The sequence below is a fragment of the Lagenorhynchus albirostris genome, chromosome 15 (assembly GCF_949774975.1).
Source record: "Lagenorhynchus albirostris chromosome 15, mLagAlb1.1, whole genome shotgun sequence".
Classification (NCBI taxonomy): domain Eukaryota; kingdom Metazoa; phylum Chordata; class Mammalia; order Artiodactyla; family Delphinidae; genus Lagenorhynchus; species Lagenorhynchus albirostris.
Genome location: NC_083109.1, coordinates 11,198,203 through 11,216,378, shown reverse-complemented (window position 1 = coordinate 11,216,378; position 18,176 = coordinate 11,198,203). Strand labels below are relative to the sequence as shown.

The 18,176-nt window shown below is 51.0% G+C and overlaps 2 protein-coding genes across 7 annotated transcripts in view; one reads left to right on the top strand and one right to left on the bottom strand.

The window, feature by feature from the left end:
- The window catches only part of PTPN1 (protein tyrosine phosphatase non-receptor type 1), a 68,113-nt gene extending 54,356 nt beyond the window's left edge, over positions 1–13,757 (top strand). For 3 of the 5 annotated variants that reach the window (XM_060122919.1, XM_060122920.1, XM_060122917.1), the window contains 5 exons: positions 2,232–2,369; positions 6,173–6,382; positions 6,774–6,935; positions 7,308–7,531; positions 10,260–10,769. In XM_060122919.1, the coding sequence (XP_059978902.1) occupies positions 2,232–2,369; positions 6,173–6,382; positions 6,774–6,935; positions 7,308–7,531; positions 10,260–10,446 (921 nt within the window). In that variant the 3' untranslated portion in view covers positions 10,447–10,769. Of the gene's footprint in view, positions 1–2,231; positions 2,370–6,172; positions 6,383–6,773; positions 6,936–7,307; positions 7,532–10,259; positions 10,770–10,865 lie in introns of those variants that run through there. The other 2 variants (XR_009535222.1, XM_060122918.1) reach the window with 2 other exon arrangements.
- Positions 13,758–14,879: 1,122 nt separating this feature from the next.
- RIPOR3 (RIPOR family member 3) overlaps positions 14,880–18,176 on the bottom strand; it is a 72,426-nt gene continuing 69,129 nt past the window's right edge. For both annotated transcript variants that reach the window (XM_060123933.1, XM_060123932.1), the window contains exons 20-22: positions 17,627–17,710; positions 16,428–16,518; positions 14,880–16,000 (exon numbers count right to left, since the gene is read on the bottom strand). In XM_060123933.1, coding sequence (XP_059979916.1) covers positions 15,897–16,000; positions 16,428–16,518; positions 17,627–17,710 — 279 coding nt within the window. In that variant the 3' untranslated portion in view covers positions 14,880–15,896. The remainder of the gene's footprint in view (positions 16,001–16,427; positions 16,519–17,626; positions 17,711–18,176) is intronic.

The following is an 18,176-nucleotide window of genomic DNA, read 5'->3' as shown; positions in this document are numbered from 1 at the left end:
GAGACACTAGGTTTTGTATCATAGGTGCTTTAGGCTTTGTGCATCTCTCTCGTACTCTGCTTTTAGTTCTCTGTGTTCATTCTTCTTTCAGCCAAATCACCCATCACAGGGCCACCCCAGATGACTTTCATGGATTTTTCTCAAGATGGCGTAGCTCTTTGTCTTAGATGGACCCAAGCAAGGACTCTCTCACGCCCGCCTTCATGGTGGTAACAGCAGGTATGACAGATGCCAGTACTTTGGCACTGCCATGTGGCTGTTTGGTGCCAACCCAAAACATGCCTCAATTTTAACCCTGAAGAAGGACTGCTTTCTAATAAAATAAATCGCCTTTTCCGGTCACTGTGTATCAACTAAACAGGATAACAGGAAGTAGTTGATATTGTGCTTATTTTGTTTTGTTTTGTTGCATATGTTTACAATAAAAATTTCTGCAGGAAATGACAGCAGACCGTGGCGTGTTGCTATAGATGCCTAAGAGTTCTTTTAGGAGCTCCTGTTTAGAAGGTGCTGGCACTTAGCGTGCACCAGAACTCCTCAGCCGTAGAGTTCCAGAGTCTCGCCCTTTACCCAGACTACAGGGATTTGTAAGGCTTTATATTTGCTTTTGAAAGTGATTGCTTGCCGTGTGGACGTGAGGTTGAGAAGACTTGCCTTTCCTGCCCATGAGGCATGAAAACATTGGCCTCTTCTTTGGTAGCAGCTCGCCATTCTGCATTTCTGCTTCTTTGCTTTACTCTTGGTCTGCTCACTGAATTGGGTGCCCACTCCAGCACACGTGGTTTTGGACCTACCAGGGCAGTCTGTTTCTGGAGTCTCAAGGCATTACACAGGTCTAATGATTTGAAGTGTGGGAATGAATGCATCCTTTAAGCATCTCCTGAAGTCTTGCTGTCATCTGCCTCACCCACTTTGGCTAAGCATGGGATCGTGCCATGCCATTGATGCTTCTGTGTCCTGAGTGGCAGGATCTCTTTGGTGCTGACAGATGGGCTCTGTTCCAGGGGTTCATCTTTGGCGCTCACCATTGGTGCAGGGAGGGTGAAACTGGCCAAAACTTTAAAACAGGCCAGTGTCCAGGCTCTTATTGGCCTTCTGTTCGGAAACCATAAAGTTTGATGCTGTGTTGGCATCTCAGTGTGGTGTTTCTTAATTTGTTTCCCTCCCTTTTTTCTGTTGCTTTGGTTTTCATTAAAGCAGGACCAATGGGCTTTTGTTGTTCTGTCTTCAGCCTCTTCAAGAGCCTCCTGGCTCCTCTGAGTCAATGCATGTTGAATTATAAGGGTCTTGAACTTGTACCATTTCCCAAAGAGCTGTTTACACACACTGATATTTCATTTGCTGAAAGTCATACCATCTTTGAGGGTCCCTCTGTCTGGGGACATATGTTGGTTCCTCTGGCTTATGGACCTGGCAGCTTAGCCCCCATCTACCTGCTGTTCTTATCCAGAACAGTCATCAGCAACCAGAAATGTCTGGCGTAGACACTTGGCTCAAGCAAAGCATGCCACTAAATTTGACTCAGATTTTCTTTCTTGAACTCTAAATGAAACCAAATCTTCGGGAGTTTGCTTGCTTTAAGGAAAATGTTAATGAGCTACGTTTAAATCAAGAGCATCAAGTAGTTTCTAAAATTTTTAAACTACAACAAGGGATTTTTCTGAACTGAACCGAACCAGAATGAAAGGGTGGGGTGGGGCAGTGGGTGATCCCCAGCCTTGGAGGACCCCTCTGCAAACCTTCTCGATTCTGGTTTGCATTTGATTACAGCCCTTCAAGCTTTTTACGGTGTTTCATGTGGTCTCTTCTAGCCTTGGTTATCGTCCCCAGGGTAGGGAGTCTGCGCTATGCCGAGAGCACCCATCAGGGTCTTGATAACCTTTGAAATGGCTACATAAAGTAGTTCATGAGAGACTAAACCTTGTGTGCCATCTGGCTTCCTTCATGGGTGATAGGGAGAGGATCAGACCCCTGGAACACTTCGCTGTGTGGAAAACCGGGGCAGCTGGGTTTGGAAGTGCAAGTCCTGTCTGCCTGACTAGTCCTGGTCTAGATCTTCACAGACCCCCTCCCCATCTCCTCTGGAGGCAGGCAGGTTACATTGATGGCGACCTCCAAGGTCAGAAAACCCTGGGTCTTTGGGTTATCATAAAGCTCGTGGACGGTACTTCAAACCTCCATAGGAAGACTGTCAGTTGCTCACAATAATTCAATGTTATTTTCTCCCCTAGTTAAAATGTGCACAGTACTGGCCACAAAAAGAAGAAGAAGAAATGATCTTTGAAGACACAAATTTGAAATTGACATTGATCTCTGAAGATATTAAGTCATATTACACAGTACGACAACTAGAATTGGAAAACCTCACAGTGAGTATGGCATGCGCTTAAGTACTTCAGACAGTTACTGGTTGAGATGTCTTTTCACTTGGGTGATACTACTGAACACCAGTTGTTTATGCCAGTGGTTTTCTGTGCTCTGAGCAAGAAGTAGTTTTAGCACTATGGTGAGTAGAGCTTACCTGCTTACTTACCGGGTGACGAGAGGTGCCTGGGGGCGGGTCTCACCTGCCTCCTTCCCCACAGAGCTCTCTCCCAACACTAGTTAACACCAGTTCTTAGGGAAAAGGGAGTTCTGACCTAAACCTTACCTGTTCCTGCTCCTGCCTTTGCAACTGCAGAGGGACTAAAGTGATGGCCTGTGAGTTAAATACCAGCAGAGCACGTGGGCCTCTCTTGTGGTCCACAGTCTCTTTAGTCTGAAGTGAGGGAAGAAGGGCCCTCCAGGGCTGACTCCCAGTTCATAGTCAGTGAAAGTTTTCTAGATGAAGTCTTGGGCTTGTTTGTGTGGGGAGAATTAATTAATTAATTAATTTTAATAAATTTATTTATCTCATTTATTTTATCTTTGGCTGCGTTGGGTCTTCATTGCTGTGCGCGGGCTTTCTCTAGTTGCGGCGAGCGGAGGCTACTCTTTGTTGCAGAGCATGGGCACTAGGTGCGCGGGCTTCAGTAGTTGTGGCTCGTGGGCTCCAGAGCACAGGCTCAGTAGTTGTGGCACGTGGGCTCAGTAGTTGTGGCACACGGGCTTAGTTGCTCCACAGCATGTGGGATCTTCCCGGACCAGGGCTCAAACCCGTGTCCCCTGCCTTGGCAGGCGGATTGTTAACCACTGCACCACCAGGGAAGCCCATGTGTGGGGAGAATTTGTAACACCACCTGCCAGCTATCATTAAATGATGGTCTTGGAATATGTCTGGGCAGTGTGCTAGAAGCGGCATCACGGAAGACCCTGCCCTCGGGGAGGCTGAATGATTCGCCCGGAGCCATCACTCTGGGGAACCATGCTTGTAGTGGGAACAGTGGGAGGGAGCTGACGGCAGCTCCTGGGGACACCCTCAAACACGGTCAGCCACTGCCTCCTGGAATCAGACTGCCTGGGGTTGATTCCTGGCCCCAGCATATCAAATTGTCAGACTTCAGGCAAAGGGCACCGTTCTCACTGCATCTATGTCTGCCCCCCTGTCAGATAGGGTTTTTGAAAGCCTTCCAGAAGGTGGTCCGTGTGCAGTGTGAGAGCAGCACAGGCTCAGAGCACGTGCCGGGAAGGGTTCACAGGTTCTGTGGGGTCGAAGGAACGTGGATTTATCTGGGGGCGGTGGGACTGGTGTTGGGGCTTGCGGGCCGGGGCTGAAGAGGAGGAATCTGCCCCTGGATTCTATTTGCATCTTAGTTTTCAGTTTACTGCTTTATAGTCACCGTGACGCCTGGGGTGGGATTAATAGTCGAAGTAAGATCGAGAACTTACGCAGGTGACTGGAAGTGGAGAAGAGGTTAAAATCCCGTGGCTCTGGAGGAATGCAGCTGCGCAGTGGGTCCAGGTCCCCCTGCCGCCCCCTGTGCACTAGCGCTGGAGCCCCAAGCCCGGCCATAGCCGCATGCAGGCTCTCGGGGTGTGATTTATGGAGGGGTTTGATATGGAGGATTTTCAGCAATAATGTTGGCAGTGGGTTGGTATGTGCCTGGAGGATTACGTGGTAGACTTTTTTAATGCTTTTGAGCGTTTGCAAGCCTGACATTGCAAGTGACTTCCGGCAAACTCTTGAGAAAATTTCCTTTGCTTCTTGAGGGAAACAGAATTTGGACAGAGCAGAAGAGGTTTGTGCTGTTTGCGTGGCAGAGCAGAGGCAGCAGCTTGGAGGTTTGGGGGAGATCTGTTTGCTCCAAACAGACGTGGTTTTGAAAAAGTCTTTTGTCAGACGTGTACCTGGCCGAGCACACGTCTGGAATGAATTCCTTGAGAAAGAGGTGGGCAGCCGCGAGGGAGGGAGTAAACAGAAGGTAACCCACACCTTTTTAAGAATTAAAAGAAGGAACTTGCTTTTGGCATGTTTTCTTATTCCTTTTTTTTTGCGGTACGCGGGCCTCTCACTGTTGCGGCCTCTCCCATTGCAGAGCACAGGCTCTGGACGCGCAGGCTCAGCGGCCATGGCTTTACGGGCCCAGCTGCTCTGCGGCATGCGGGATCTTCCCGGACCGGGGCACGAACCCGCGTCCCCTGCATTGGCAGGCGGACTCTCAACCACTGCGCCACCAGGGAAGCCCTTCTTATTCCATTTTTTTAAAAATCTATTTTTAAGTGCTTTTCTGTTCCAAAATAAATAGAAGACACATTTCTCTTTTAAGCCGTTAAAGGATATAAGGAGATCATTTTCTAGGGAGGAAAGTATGGAATTGTTTGGTGTGGTTCTATAAGTTATTCTAATGTCATAAGCAGATTTTTTCCAGTTCTGCAGAAAGATACCAGTGTGTGTAATAGCTGGTGCAGGGTGACACGTGTGTGTTCTCTGCTGATGTTAGGTCCTTGCTGTTTTTGTGGGTCCTTTTCACACGTTTTCATCACACTAGGGTCAGGGAAGTTTTCTGTAACTAAGCTGTGAGCATTGGGAGGGCAGGGCGCGGGGTCATTACCTCATCGTGCCGGGCACACGGGAGGCACGTTATGGACATTTGCCAAACGAAGGGAGACATTGTCAGTCAGCGGGTCTTTGGCCCAAAGTGTTTCACCATCAGCTGCTGTCCAGGTAACTTAGGCACTGGCTTGGCCCTTTGCGCTGCGCAGCTGGGGTGGTTCCTGTCTGCAGGCCTTACTTCCCCTGTGACTGGCTCCCATTACTGTGGGCTCTTACCTTAGTATAATCTTGGGTGCTCTCCTCAGCAAGGACTACATTTTGATCATTGCTCCTGGCGACCAGTTGTCCACCCTGGGAGTGGAGTCTCAGAGGCTCAGAGGAAGGAGCGGAGCTGGAAACAGCACCAGAGGCCGTTCTTTCTGTTCCACAGCGAGCAGATTGGGCTAGGAGACAAGGGCCAGGGTCCTCCTTTCAAGAGTTCCTGCAGCGGGCTCTGGAGTCAAGCAAGCTTAGATTTAAACTCCTGCTCCCCCACTTAATGGAGGGTTAGCTGCCAAGCCTCAGTCTTCTAATCTGGAAAATGGGAGTAACGGGACTATGTGCCTCGAGGGATTGCTGTGAGAACCCAGTGAGCTCTCGTGCCCACACTGGAACACGGTAAGCGCTCCGCTTGTGGGGCCAGTGCAGCTGGTCTTGTCAGCATCCTCCTCCTCGTCGTGGACCATCTGTTCAGCTGGATATTGAGCCACACGTGGCAGCCTCCTGTCTTTGGAGACTGAGTTGGTAACTTTTTTCTGTAAAATGACAATTCTCTGAGGCATCCAGATAGTCCTGTAAGGAAAGCCCCGAGTTTCCCAGAGCTGGTGCCCCACACGTGCAGTTACATTTCCACTCTTTCATGTGAAACCCCGAGGCCTTTGATGACAAGATTGCTGTGGGTGGCAGCGAAGCATCATTTTGACTTGTGGGGCGGATAGAAATCGGTTGTAATTATGAAAACGGCAGAAGTGAGAGGAACATTGGAGACAAGGGCTCTTGTGGGCAAGACTGTTCCATCCTAAAGGAGGGGCAGTTGAAGCAGGAGCACAACTCGGGGCTTGGTATTTGTTCACTGGGTTTGTGGACCCGGGGAGAAAAATCTGAGAATTAAGGCTACTCTTGGAGTTAGGTGGGTGGAAAGGCACTTCATGCTTACTTGGAATTAATGATTTCCGTACAGGTGATTCTCTTAGAATCGTCATGAGTATATTTCTCTTCCAGTCTCAAGAAACTCGAGAGATCTTACATTTCCATTATACCACGTGGCCTGACTTTGGAGTCCCTGAATCGCCAGCCTCGTTTCTGAACTTTCTTTTCAAAGTCCGCGAGTCGGGGTCGCTCAGCATGGAGTACGGCCCCATTGTGGTGCACTGCAGTGCTGGCATCGGCAGATCGGGGACCTTCTGTCTGGCTGACACCTGCCTCTTGCTGGTAAGAAGGCCCTTAAATACCCGGAGAAGAGAAGGGAGCACATTTTAACCTCCAGTCTGGCCCAGCCACAGCTTCTCTGTTAACTGTCTCTGCAATAAACTAGCTTTGATCTTCACTTTTTAATAGCTTCCTTCCCATGAAAGGAGCTTTACCCTAAATAGCTTCATTTGAAGGGAGGCCCTTAATTTTAATGTGGAAGATCCAGAGAATCCCCTTCCCTCTCATTTTGCCCCTGTGCTCAAATGGTCCCAATTTTGCCACATTTTCTAGAATTCTGCCTTCCTCGCTATGACTTTTCCTGAATAGGAACTGGCACGCTCCAGGACATACACAGTCACGTTGTACTTGAGGCTCGGACCTCACTCAGCTGTGTCTCCTCTCTGGCTTTCAGATGGACAAAAGGAAAGACCCTTCTTCTGTTGATATCAAGAAAGTTCTGTTAGAAATGCGGAAATTTCGGATGGGACTGATCCAGACAGCAGACCAGCTCCGTTTCTCCTACCTGGCTGTGATCGAAGGCGCCAAGTTCATCATGGGAGACTCTTCAGTACAGGTCAGCAGTGCTTTTGCTTTAATCCAGGTGTGTTGGTTTTAAATTTTTGCCTGTAAAGGAGAAGGCTGTTCATTGTAAACGTTGAAACAGTATCCTGGGTCAGAGGAAATAGCTGGGCTTCGTGTTTAAATAGCTAAAAAGTTGTGGAAGGTTTCACCATGTTCCAATTTCTGCCTTTGAAGTGCTCACATAGAGATCATTAATAGGGAGAATAGACTTTATTTTCATAAGATCTCATCTTCCAAGGACATGGCTGGAGACCCGAGAAGCTGAGAGGGCCCCTCACCTCTGCTCACTTAAAGGGGAGCAGGTTTTCTGACAGATCAGCCAAACGTGAAATCTCACGGGACTTCCTCTTGCTGCTTTTTCAAGGAACAATGGAAAGAGCTCTCCCACGAGGACCTGGAGCCTCCACCCGAGCACATCCCCCCACCTCCCCGGCCTCCCAAACGAATCCTGGAGCCACACAATGGGAAGTGCAAGGAGTTCTTCGCAAACCACCAGTGGGTGACAGCTGAGACTGAGGAGGTTAAAGAAGACGGGCCCGTCAAGGAAGAAACCAGAACCCTCTTAACCGCCCCCTGCAGCCTGGAAAGGTAATGTGAGAGGGTCCTGGCTTACTGGGGGCGAGGGGAAATGGCCTTCTGTTCCAGAAATACATATTGATATTGAAACCCTGTGGACCCAGCCTCCTCTTGGCAAACTGTGCTTCTGTGTTCTTGAGGAACAGGCCCCTGGACCGTCCCTGCTCCTCCCCCAGCTGGAGGAGCCTCTGACTGAGCCACAGGTTGGCCCGGGGAAGTGACTGCTTTAGCGGGGATCTAGCACCACCTGGTGGTGCTTGTTGGAATCAGGGGTCTGGTGCGACTGAGTCAGGTCTTCCAGCCCGGTGATGACAGCGACAAAGACAGAAACCTGCCCTGGACTTCAGGCCGGTCCTGAAACTGATATCCAGGCTTGACCACGTACCTTCAGCCCCCAGAATGGTCTTGGGGTACTTAACCTTTTCATGTAGTCTTTTTTTTTTAAGACTTGTTTATTGTTTATTTATTTATTTTTGGCTGCATTGGGTCTTAGTTGTGGCACGTGGGATCCTCGTTGAGGTGTGTGGGCGCCTCTCTAGTTGTGGCGTGCGGGTTTCCTCTTCTCTAGTTCTGGCGCGCAGGCTCCAGGGCACGCGGGCTCTAGTTGAGGTGCGCGAGCTCAGTAGTTGTGGCGTGTGGGCTTAGTTGCCCCGCAGCATGTCGGATCTTAGCTGCCTCACCAGGGATCGAACCCGCATCCCCTGCATTGTAAGGCGGATTCTTTACCACTGGACCACCAGGGAAGTCCCCCTTTTCATGTGGTCTTGATTGAGTTGATTGCCGTTTTGCTTCCTTACAGTTTGACAAAGATTACTGAGCACCTACTAATGCATGTGAAACCCCAAGATAACTAGACTGGGGCCCCTGGTCTGTGTTCTAGACCATCTTACTGGCAAGGGAGCAGTAGATTGTGGTGGTGGCCCATGGACAGGGGTGTGATGGAGGTGCACGCTGAGGGGGTCAGCCTTAGAGAGGAGACACCCAACCTTCCCTGGGTGGTCAAGGAAGGCTGCCAGCAGGAGGTGGCATTGTGCACAAGCTTGAAGGATGAACGGGGGTTAGCCCGAGCCTGAGACCGTGGAGGCAGTGCCCTTGCTGCCTGCAGTTTTGGAGGGCAGTTTAAGATTAGTGCACACTTTGACCCCACGTTTGTCTACACCTAGAAACTCAGCCAGCAGGAGTTCTCAAGCAGGTGTGCAGAGATGTACAGGTAGAGGTGTTCGTGGTGGCATTATTTCTAATGGTGAAAATCTAGAGATGAGCTGATTGTGTATCCAGGGATTAGATAAGTCGTGCTTTCTCCCTGTGTTGGATATTCTGCAGCTATTAAAGAATGGGATCAGGGTGTATTGTTACGGCCGGACACTGGAACGGTCACGCATGAGGAAGCAGGTCACACACAGTGTGTGCCCCACCGGGGCCTCTGGCTAAACTGATCATCAAAATCTTCCCCGGGCACTTTGCTAAATGCTGGTGTCCAGGTCCCAGTCCCGGCCCATGAACCTACTCCCCAGGGCCTTTTGTGCAACTGGCCCTCATCACAGGAACACCGGGTCCGGTTCTGGGGCTCGAGAGACACTTGTCCAGCGGGGCCTCCCAGAGCAGGTGCTGAACAAGTGCGACTGTGCCCCGGTTCCCAGGGCCTCTGTTGACACTCTCAGGGGGGGCTGGCGTGCTCCCTCTGAGGGCTCGCACGTGACTTGGGTCAAATTTGTGTCATTGGTCCTGTTTCTTTATTCATGAAGACAATGGAGAGAAAGGTGCCTTTCACATTCTGTGGGTGAAGGTGGTGAGCAGGGAAGTGTGGATTTGGGAAGCTGAAAGCCAGAGAATTCCAGGAAAAGAATGGAGTGGGACCAAGAACCTATGCGCCTCTGGGCACCGGGGAGGGCGGGGAGCCCACGTGCACAAAGGCCTCAGCCCTGCGGCTGGGGCCTCACCGGGTGGGCGCCGAGAAGGGTGCTTCGTGCAGCCTCCTCCTGTCTCCTGGGGAGGCGGTGCCCCCGGATGGTCCTGCCAGTCACGCGGGAGGCTGCTGGGGCAGCAGGGCCATGGAGAGGCCTGTGGGAGGCAGGACTTCCTGTGGCCAGGGCCGCCTCGATGGACGCAAGGGTGGGAGGGCAACGGCCTGGGAGAGGTGGGGAGGGGAGAGGCAGGGTCTGGCTGCACCCAGGCCCACAGCCTCTGCTGGCCTGTCCTGGGACAGCCCTACAGGGTGGCTCTGGCTCGCCCCCAGCAAGGTAGTCAACTGACTGCACACGGGACACCTGGGAAGTGGGCCTGCTGGCAGGACTGGCTGGGCTTGCAGCGGGGAGGGCAGAGGGTCAGCACTGCAGATGTGTGGTGTCCGCATGTCAGCAGCAACAAAGGCCTCTGTGTGTCCACGTCTGTCAGGCCCCGGGGAGGGAGTGGAAGCCTGTGGTCGCACTGTTACCTTCCCTGATCTGAAGGGGAACATTCTACAAGCGGCCCCAGGGGCTGTACTGCTCCTCAGACCCGTCTGAGGAGGGCTTACCCAGCCCCGTCACTGAGGAGTCCGCGGGTCTCCAGAGCCCCACCCTGGCCCTGCTGTCGGGCCCTGGGAGGGAGGTGGTGACAGGCGGGCCTCTGGCCAGTGTCAGCATCAGCAGGCTCTGCTTCCACGTGGCTCGTTTTTTCCTAGAATTCCTCCGGGAGTAATAGCATCCTTGCCATTGTTTTCCCGAGTGAGTAACCCGCCTCTGCCCCCCTCATTCCTCAGCGCGAGTCAAGACACTGAAGTCCGGAGGCGGGTCGCGGGGGCAGGTCCCGCCCAGGGGGAGCCATCGCTGCCCAAGGAGGAGCAGGACCAGGCGCCGACTCACTGGAAGCCCTTCCTGGTCAACGTGTGCGTGGCCACGGTCCTCACAGCCGGCGCGTACCTCTGCTACAGGGTATGTTTTCACTGACGGACGTGCTGGCCAGACCGCGTGTACAGCAAGCCCTGGCCGCCAGCCCGGCGGTAGCGCTCAGTGCTGCGGGAGCCTCTGAGCCAGCCTCAGAAGAAACAGATCAAAGGTTTTCAAAGTCTGGGACTGTGAAGGGCTAACGAGAGAGAATTGAGGATTGATGCACCGGGGTCTTAAGGAGCCCTGTGGTCCCAAGAATAGAAGAGTCTAATCTCAGGGCCTTAACCTATTCAGGAGTAAGTAGACAAAATGCCAAATACGTCTCTCTCTCTTTTTTCTTTTTTTGTTCATTTGTTTTTGAAAAAAAAGTAATAGAATTACAACACATTGTTGTTTTTAACCTTTATAAAAAGCAGCTTTTTGTTATTTCTGGGAAAAAAAAAAGACTAGGCACTTACGAAACTTTCTTGTACCCTTAGGTGGTGTAACCAGATACACAATTTTTATTTGATTTCCCAGGGAAAGACTCCCACACTTTTGTGAATGTAAAGTCCTTTGGAGGAGAGGGTTTGAGGGTTTCGGACATCTTCTCGCTCAGGCACTTCCTCTGCTGAGCGCGCACTGAGCCGGGACAGTGCCTGCGAGCTTTCCCGTTTTAAGAAGAAAAACAACAAAAGGCCGTCTCTAGAAAACAGAACCCGGCTTCTGCTTTTGCTCAGGGTGTCCCACTGGCTTCCCGTTGTCCGCTCCTCCACCGGCCCCCTCTCGTTACAGCCGTCTTGCGCACGTCCTGCCCCCATTGCTCCATCCCCATAAACAGGGTTCCTCAGGGCCCCTGCCTCAGGGTCAGAGGTCACCACAGGGTGGCCACCGGCTTTTCACCCAGCCATTGAGATCCAGCAGGAGCAGTTTCCACTTTGCTTGGAACATAAATGCCATTTCAGTAGAAATCCACACGTTAGAATGTGTTGCCGTTAAAGTTACGGAGAAGAGTGAGGATTAGCCTCAAATCTCTGGTCGTGGAAATCACCTCACGAGACTTCTGTTTTTTCTTTTAATGATTTTAAATATTTTACCTCTTTCTAAGCAACCACCTTTGAGCGCATCCGATGGTTTAGTAACGTGCAGACAGCTTTTTCCTCGGGGGTGATTTTGGGAAGGGGGAGCTGTTGTAAAAAATAATAATAATAACCAAAACCCCCTTCACGGGGGCTGGAGTGGCCCGGGCGGCCGAGGTGTTGCATGAGTCCGCAGCTCTGCGGGGGCAGGGCCGGGCTCCTCTGAAAGCGTTTGGTTTCGTCCTAGTTCCTGCTCGACAGCCACACACAATCTGACCTGCCTCCACCCACGGTTCGCCCCTGCCCGTAGAGCCCGCAGCCGCCTAGCAGGCAGCCGCCGTAGGCGAGGGCCGTTGGACAGCGTAGCCCTCCGCGCCCCGACGGACGTCGGTTCTGCACTAAAGCCCCCCTCCCCGGGCGGTTGGCCTCACCTCCATCCTGCTACTTTTCTCCCCCTTGCCTTCCTCTGAATACCAGACCCACAACCCATTTTTTGAGGAGGGCACAGAGGGCGCTGGGCTGGTGGCGCAGAGCAAGGCAGCCTGTGCGGGTGGAGGGGCGAGCCTCGCATGGTGCCCCCTCGGCGCGTCCCTGGCAGGCGGCAAGCGACATCCTTCCCGCAGCCCTCCCTGGAGACGGCGTGTAGTGAGCCTCTCCACTCCATATTTATTTTTTAATTCTTTTCTCCTGAAGGCATCCACAGTGCACTAGCATCTTCATAAACCAATAATGTGTTAACGTTTTTTGATGTCAGCCTTGCACCAAGGGCTTTATCAAAAAGTACAATAATAAACCCTCAGGTAGCGCTGGGAACGGAGGACTTTGCCGTGAGCCTGCTGCGTCAGACCAGTACTAGGAAGGAGGACGGTTGTAAGCAGTCGTGATTTCATTGGGTAACACGAGAAGAGGTTTGCCTATGTTTATAGAACAAGGGGATAATATATAATGAACACTTGGCTATTTAAGACACATGGCGTGAGATTACTTTGTCCCGGTTCCTCCCCTCCCCAGTTGTCTGCTCGAACCTCGGTCTCAGTCACCACTCTCCCTGTGTGTATTAGGATGCATGTACGGTCTTCTTGTGTCCCGATCAAATACCACGTGCTTGAAATCCTTAGATCTCTCCTTACTGACGCGCTCCGTGTACAAGTCCAGTCTACCTTTGCATGAGCTGAGCATTACATGGCTCTGGTTCCTAAGACCGTTGCTGAAATCATTGCCATTCGGCAGCGGAGCGATGTCCAGTAACAGATATTTGCCCAATTCCTGGCATGACACTCTGGTGACTTCTAGTGAGGCCCAGCCTGTCCTGGTCCAGCTGGGCCCCACTGTAACTCAGACATTCCAAGGGTGTGGGAAGCCATAGTCACACCTCGCGCTCTGGACACTTAGACAAGCAGGTCCCCCACGACACACACACCTTTGGGGTCAGCCTCCACTGTGCCAAGTACACACTCTTCTTGAGCGGACCGTGATCTGGAACCAAGGCGACTGTTGGAAACCACACTTCTTGAAACAGCCTGGACGACGGTCCCTTCGAGCCAGCCTGTGGCCCTTCAGGTCCGGGGGCCTTGCTGAGAGAGGCGTCTGCCCTGCCCTTGAACCCTGGGGACTGATGGTGCTCACGACTCTTCCTGCGAGGGGAACTTAAGACCTCCACGTTAAGTGGCTTTTTTAACAAGAAAAAAAAAAGGCAGCTATAGCTCACGGGCTGCTCTTCTGCCAGCATTTTCACATTTTGCCTTTCACGTGTTAGAAGCTCGTGCAGAGAAAGTCTGTGGTGGGAACATTTGAGGCATCGCCCCGCAGAGCCTTGGTGAGGTGTGGATAAGACTCTGAGGTGCCAGGCTGTAAGCATTTTTGAGTTGGGCTTGTTTGTTATTTTAAGTCCTGTATATGTATGTAGTAGTTTGGTGTGTATATATAGTAGCATTTCAAAATGGATATACTGGTTTAACCTCCTATCCTTGGAAAACAGATGGTTCTCCATCTTGTCACACGTATGTTAGAGAAGTAGCGAGCTGCTCTGCTATATGCCTTAAGCCAATATTTACTCATCAGGTCATTATTTTTTACGATGGCCATAGAATAAACCATTTTTACAAAAATAAAAACAAACAAAAAAAAGCGAGGTGTTTTGGTATGATACCTTTTCAGGTGTGTGTATACATGGATGCATGATGGGGGGCGGGGGGCGCGTCTCAGGGTCTTCTGTGACCTCACAGAACTGTCAAACTGTACAGTTTTCCAACTTGCCATATAAATGATAGGTTTGCATTTTAGTTGCAACAATAAAAAATTTTTTCTAAAGAACATGGCTTTGGGGTGCTTCCCATTTCTTTGCTTAATAGGCCTAAACCAGGCTGGGCAACTTCTGTTTTCTTTCCATCCCTGCTGATGTGAAGCAGATGTTGTCAGTCAAGAGGGGTTATAGTTTTTCCGCATCTGAGGATTACGACGGCGACGGCCTCCTGGAGTCGTGGGTGCCTCTGGGCTGGGGGCACTTTCCCTGCCTCGTGTTCAGCGCCTCAGGCCTCAACCCATTTCAGCAACAACAAAACTCACCTTTTCAAGTGTTAGGGCCCTTGGATAACTTAATGAATTTATAAAGGTTGTTTGAAGAACTGCTCAAACCTCAAGAACATGTGTCCCTTAGCCGGCTGCCTGTAAGACACAACGGTGGCCATGTCTCGGCACCTCTGCCGAGTCACATTTGATGTGGAACTGACACATCAGTGGAGACTGACACTGAGAGGTAACAGTGAAGTATAAACAATTCGTGTAGTCTTCGTTTCGTATACAAAATTAAATGTAAGTCTCCCCTAAAGTGATTTTTCAACTTCTTGTTCTGAAATAATTTCAGACTTGCACAGTGTTGCAGAAATACTACCAAGAATTTCCTTATATCCTTCAAGGTTTTATGACTGTTCAAAGCTGGCTGCTGAGTAAACTGTTTATGCTGTGGCCTCTCAGCAACATCCATGGAACCCAGAAACAACGTCTGTGGTCATGTGACCACACAACACCCAGCAAGGACAGTGGGGACCTGGGTGGTGGTGTCACACCCACTGTCGTCACCTCAATCGTTTTCAGATACAAAAAAAAAAAAAAAAATGACATCTAAGCTTTCATGAAGAGGAGGAATGCCAATGTGGAAAAAAATAACTAAATTTGTAACTAAGCAGAAGTCAGATAGAGCCCAAGGCCAGAGAAGGGCCACGCCGCCTGGTGTCTGTAAGGAGAGGGGACTCTGGGAGCCTCAGAGAGCATGTGGAGAGTCCAAGGGGCAGCCCTGCCCTGAGGCAGCCCTCCTCTACCCCTGCGTCTATGTCACGTTGGAAAGAGAGCACTGAGGGACAGCAGGGATGGCTTCTTCCCTCAGGATATTCCAGAAAACAACCACTACCCTCCACTTTTTTCAGGTAGAGTGGAACACCAATAAAAAGTTATTTTAATTGAAATTTCAGAAAACAACATATGGACAAGGCAAATAAATACTGAGTTAAACCAAAAAGCACAGAATATATACAGGAAATGTAAATGAGCATGTTTAAGTTACAGAGCTTTCCAATGCCATTGTTGATACCACATCCAGACCCCAGGGTACCTCTACATTCTTATCCCAGAAACAGCCCAGGACATGTCTGGGTTTTTTAATAGACTTAAATAGGAAATTAATTTTCCTTCTTTAAACATGATGTTCAGTAAAATCTTTCTTCAAACTAGCTTATGGCTCCTGAAGCAATTTATTTAATAAGCCCTAAGTTGACTTGCTTCAGAAAATGGATTCCATTCTGATGAGTGAGGGCAAAGCAAATGGCACTCAAGACTTCTCGGCTGACGGCATGTTCTTGTTTCCTTTGTGCTGTTGAACCACAGTGAAAATAAGGCCCACGGTCAGCAGGCCGCCAGCTGGCTCCCCTGTGGCGCTTGGGGTGCAGCTCGGGCTGAGGGGGCGAACCGTCGAAACCCTGGCTCTGCCCTCCCCAGAGTGACACCTGATGCTGTGGGAACGACCCGAGTTCTGTCCTCAGCAGGGACGCTCGGTCTGCTCGCCTCCTCAGTCCCAGTCTTTAGTGAACAGAAGTGCTGAGCCAGCTGACCTGCTGATTCCAGGCCTCCGCCTGCCTGGCCTCGGCCCCTTCGTGACGTGGCTGGCTGGCACTGACCCGGCTCTGCCCCCGGGGAAGGTCAGGCCGATTCTCAAAGCCAAAGGCTGATTGACTGAAGTGCAGCCCTCTAAGTGCCGCGCAGCCCCTTGTTCTGCTCCCGTACAGAAGTCCCACTTGTGCCCTGGGGCTTCGTAACTGGCCCAGAGTCCGGGAGCAGCTCTGGCCAGTTGACGCTCTTGGGAGAGCACACCGTGTACCTCCACCCGAAGCCCTCCCTGTGTCGAGGCCGGGCAGCAGCAAAAACAAAGGTGCCGGGTTTGGGCTCATTAGCTGAGGCTTTTTAAAATATTGTGATTTCAACATCTGCCTCCTGGCCAAAGGCTTCGTCTCTTTGTTCTGAGCAAAGTTTATCCATCTTCTCAAAAGCTAAGCGTCCTTTTTCACCTGAAATATTAAGGTCATCTGTCACTGGGTTGTCTCCCCACCTCGCTCTTTCCTACACTGGTGAGCCAAGGTGGCCTTAGTACTTCCAGACGCCTAGGCCTCCGGTGCTGCTCTAAAGGGTAGGGGGTGGGGAGCCTTTGGGACTGGCTCACGTGGACCCCAGGGCCTCGTCCCTTTGTCCAAGACAGAGCCCGCTGAACCTTAATCCTGCCTCGCATCTGGCTTTCATTCCCAAGGGTCGTAAACGGCCACCTCAGCCATAAAGGAAACCGGCCTTGGCCAAATGCAGTCAAACAGGTTGCTAACGGTGCCCGTCCCGTGTGCTATTTTGCGTCACCTGAGAGCTGGCTGTGGCCTCTCCGGCACAGCCTTTCTACGGGCCGCAGCAACCCCACTGCACTTCGAAACGCTGGATGCTGTACGTTACCAAATGACAGCGTGGTTCCCCGGGCTGCCGCTCGCACGGCCTCCACGCCAGACTGGCACAGGCGGGCAATCTGATCAATGCTTTCGATGCCCTGCTTGAGGTTGGGGGAGGGACAATTAGGGGCATTTTAAGGAACAGGTATCCACTTTTATAAACCCTGCAGGACCAGCCCTAGCATGGTCTCTGCGGCTTCAGCCCCTTCCTTCTCCGAAGGCTTCCAGGTTTCTCCTCTGGCCTCAGGTTCATCAAAGTGCCACTGGCAGCATATCATGTTTTCAATCCTGACACCTTTGGAAAGGCCCGTGTTGGAAATGAGAACACCTGCTTCCTCCTGGACCATTCTACCCCGTCTTCTTCTCCCAACCCTGCCCTCCAGGTCAGACCAGGAGAGGAGGTCTGACCTGGTTGAGGCACAGCTGACCACCTGATCACCTCCAGGGCCAAGGACCAGAGTGCACTTTAGCTCCCCCTAGTGGGTACCCTAACACTCACTGGTTATTTGATTATAACCAGATGGTCCTTGTAGAATTTCCTGCCGGTTCATTCCAGAATGAATTTAGTCTGTATTGGACCATTTTTCATCTAGCAGAATGGCAATGATTTTTTTTTAAAATAAGGGTTACAAATGAAGATGAGATTGAGGTAAAACGGGCATCCCCTCCTGTCTGCTTTCGGGAGTGTAAATGGGTGTGTGGTATCATGAGTCTCAAAAACATTTATCAGTGCATTCTCTGGCCCTGGGATAACACTAAGTCTAGCCCAAGGAAGTAATTCAGAATTCCATATAAATTTTAAAAGCTTTATGCACAGAGATGCTCAAGAATTAGGATGGATAATTTTTGCATTGCTGTATTTTTACACTCTTTTTTCTACAATGAGCTTATTGTGCTCTTAGAACATTTTTCATTGAGGATATTAAACCATATAATCCAAGAGCTCAAAAGTGAGTCTCTGGGGCCACCTGCTTGTTCACACCAGGCCAGAGCAAACGGGCAGTGTTTCCGAGGGACCTCTGCCATCAGAGCTTCTGCTGCTGGAGCTGGTGGCTGTTCCTCTACAACCAGCTCTTTACGGTGCTTCTTCACTGGCAGTGATTTTCTTTCTTTCGGTCCCAGTGGGATCATTTTGAAATGAACTAACTTCAGCATTAACCACAAGCAGGCTTCCCTCTATCCCCACCAAGGACGGGTTAAACTCACCCTGAGATGTTTTAGCGCCACACACGCAGCTTCCTGGAGTTTTGCATCGTTCTCGGCCAGGGCGTTGGTGTAGAAGAGCAAAGCCTAGGAAATGAGGTTACTGTGAACGGGGGGCTGGTGACAGCAAAGTCCACGGTGCCCACGGCTCATCCCCCGAATGCTGACAGCAGGTGTGCGTACTGTCGAGTTGTAGGCTATGGCATTCAATTTATCTAAAAACGCTGGTCCCTGGGCTGAGGGTCACAACATAAGAAAACTCTTTTTCTCTAGTACTGTTTACAAAATGCGTTCTGAAACTGCCATCTAGATAAAAAGCTGACTCAGAGGGCTTCCCTGGTGGCGCAGTGGTTGAGAGTCCGCCTGCCGATGCAGGGGACACGGGTTCGTGCCCTGGTCCGGGAAGATCCCACATGCCGCGGAGCGGCTGGGCCCGTGAGCCATGGCCGCTGAGCCTGCGCGTCCGGAGCCTGTGCTCCGCGGCGGGAGAGGCCACAACAGTGAGAGGCCTGCATACCGCAAAAAAAAAAAAAAAAATGCTGAATCAGAGAAA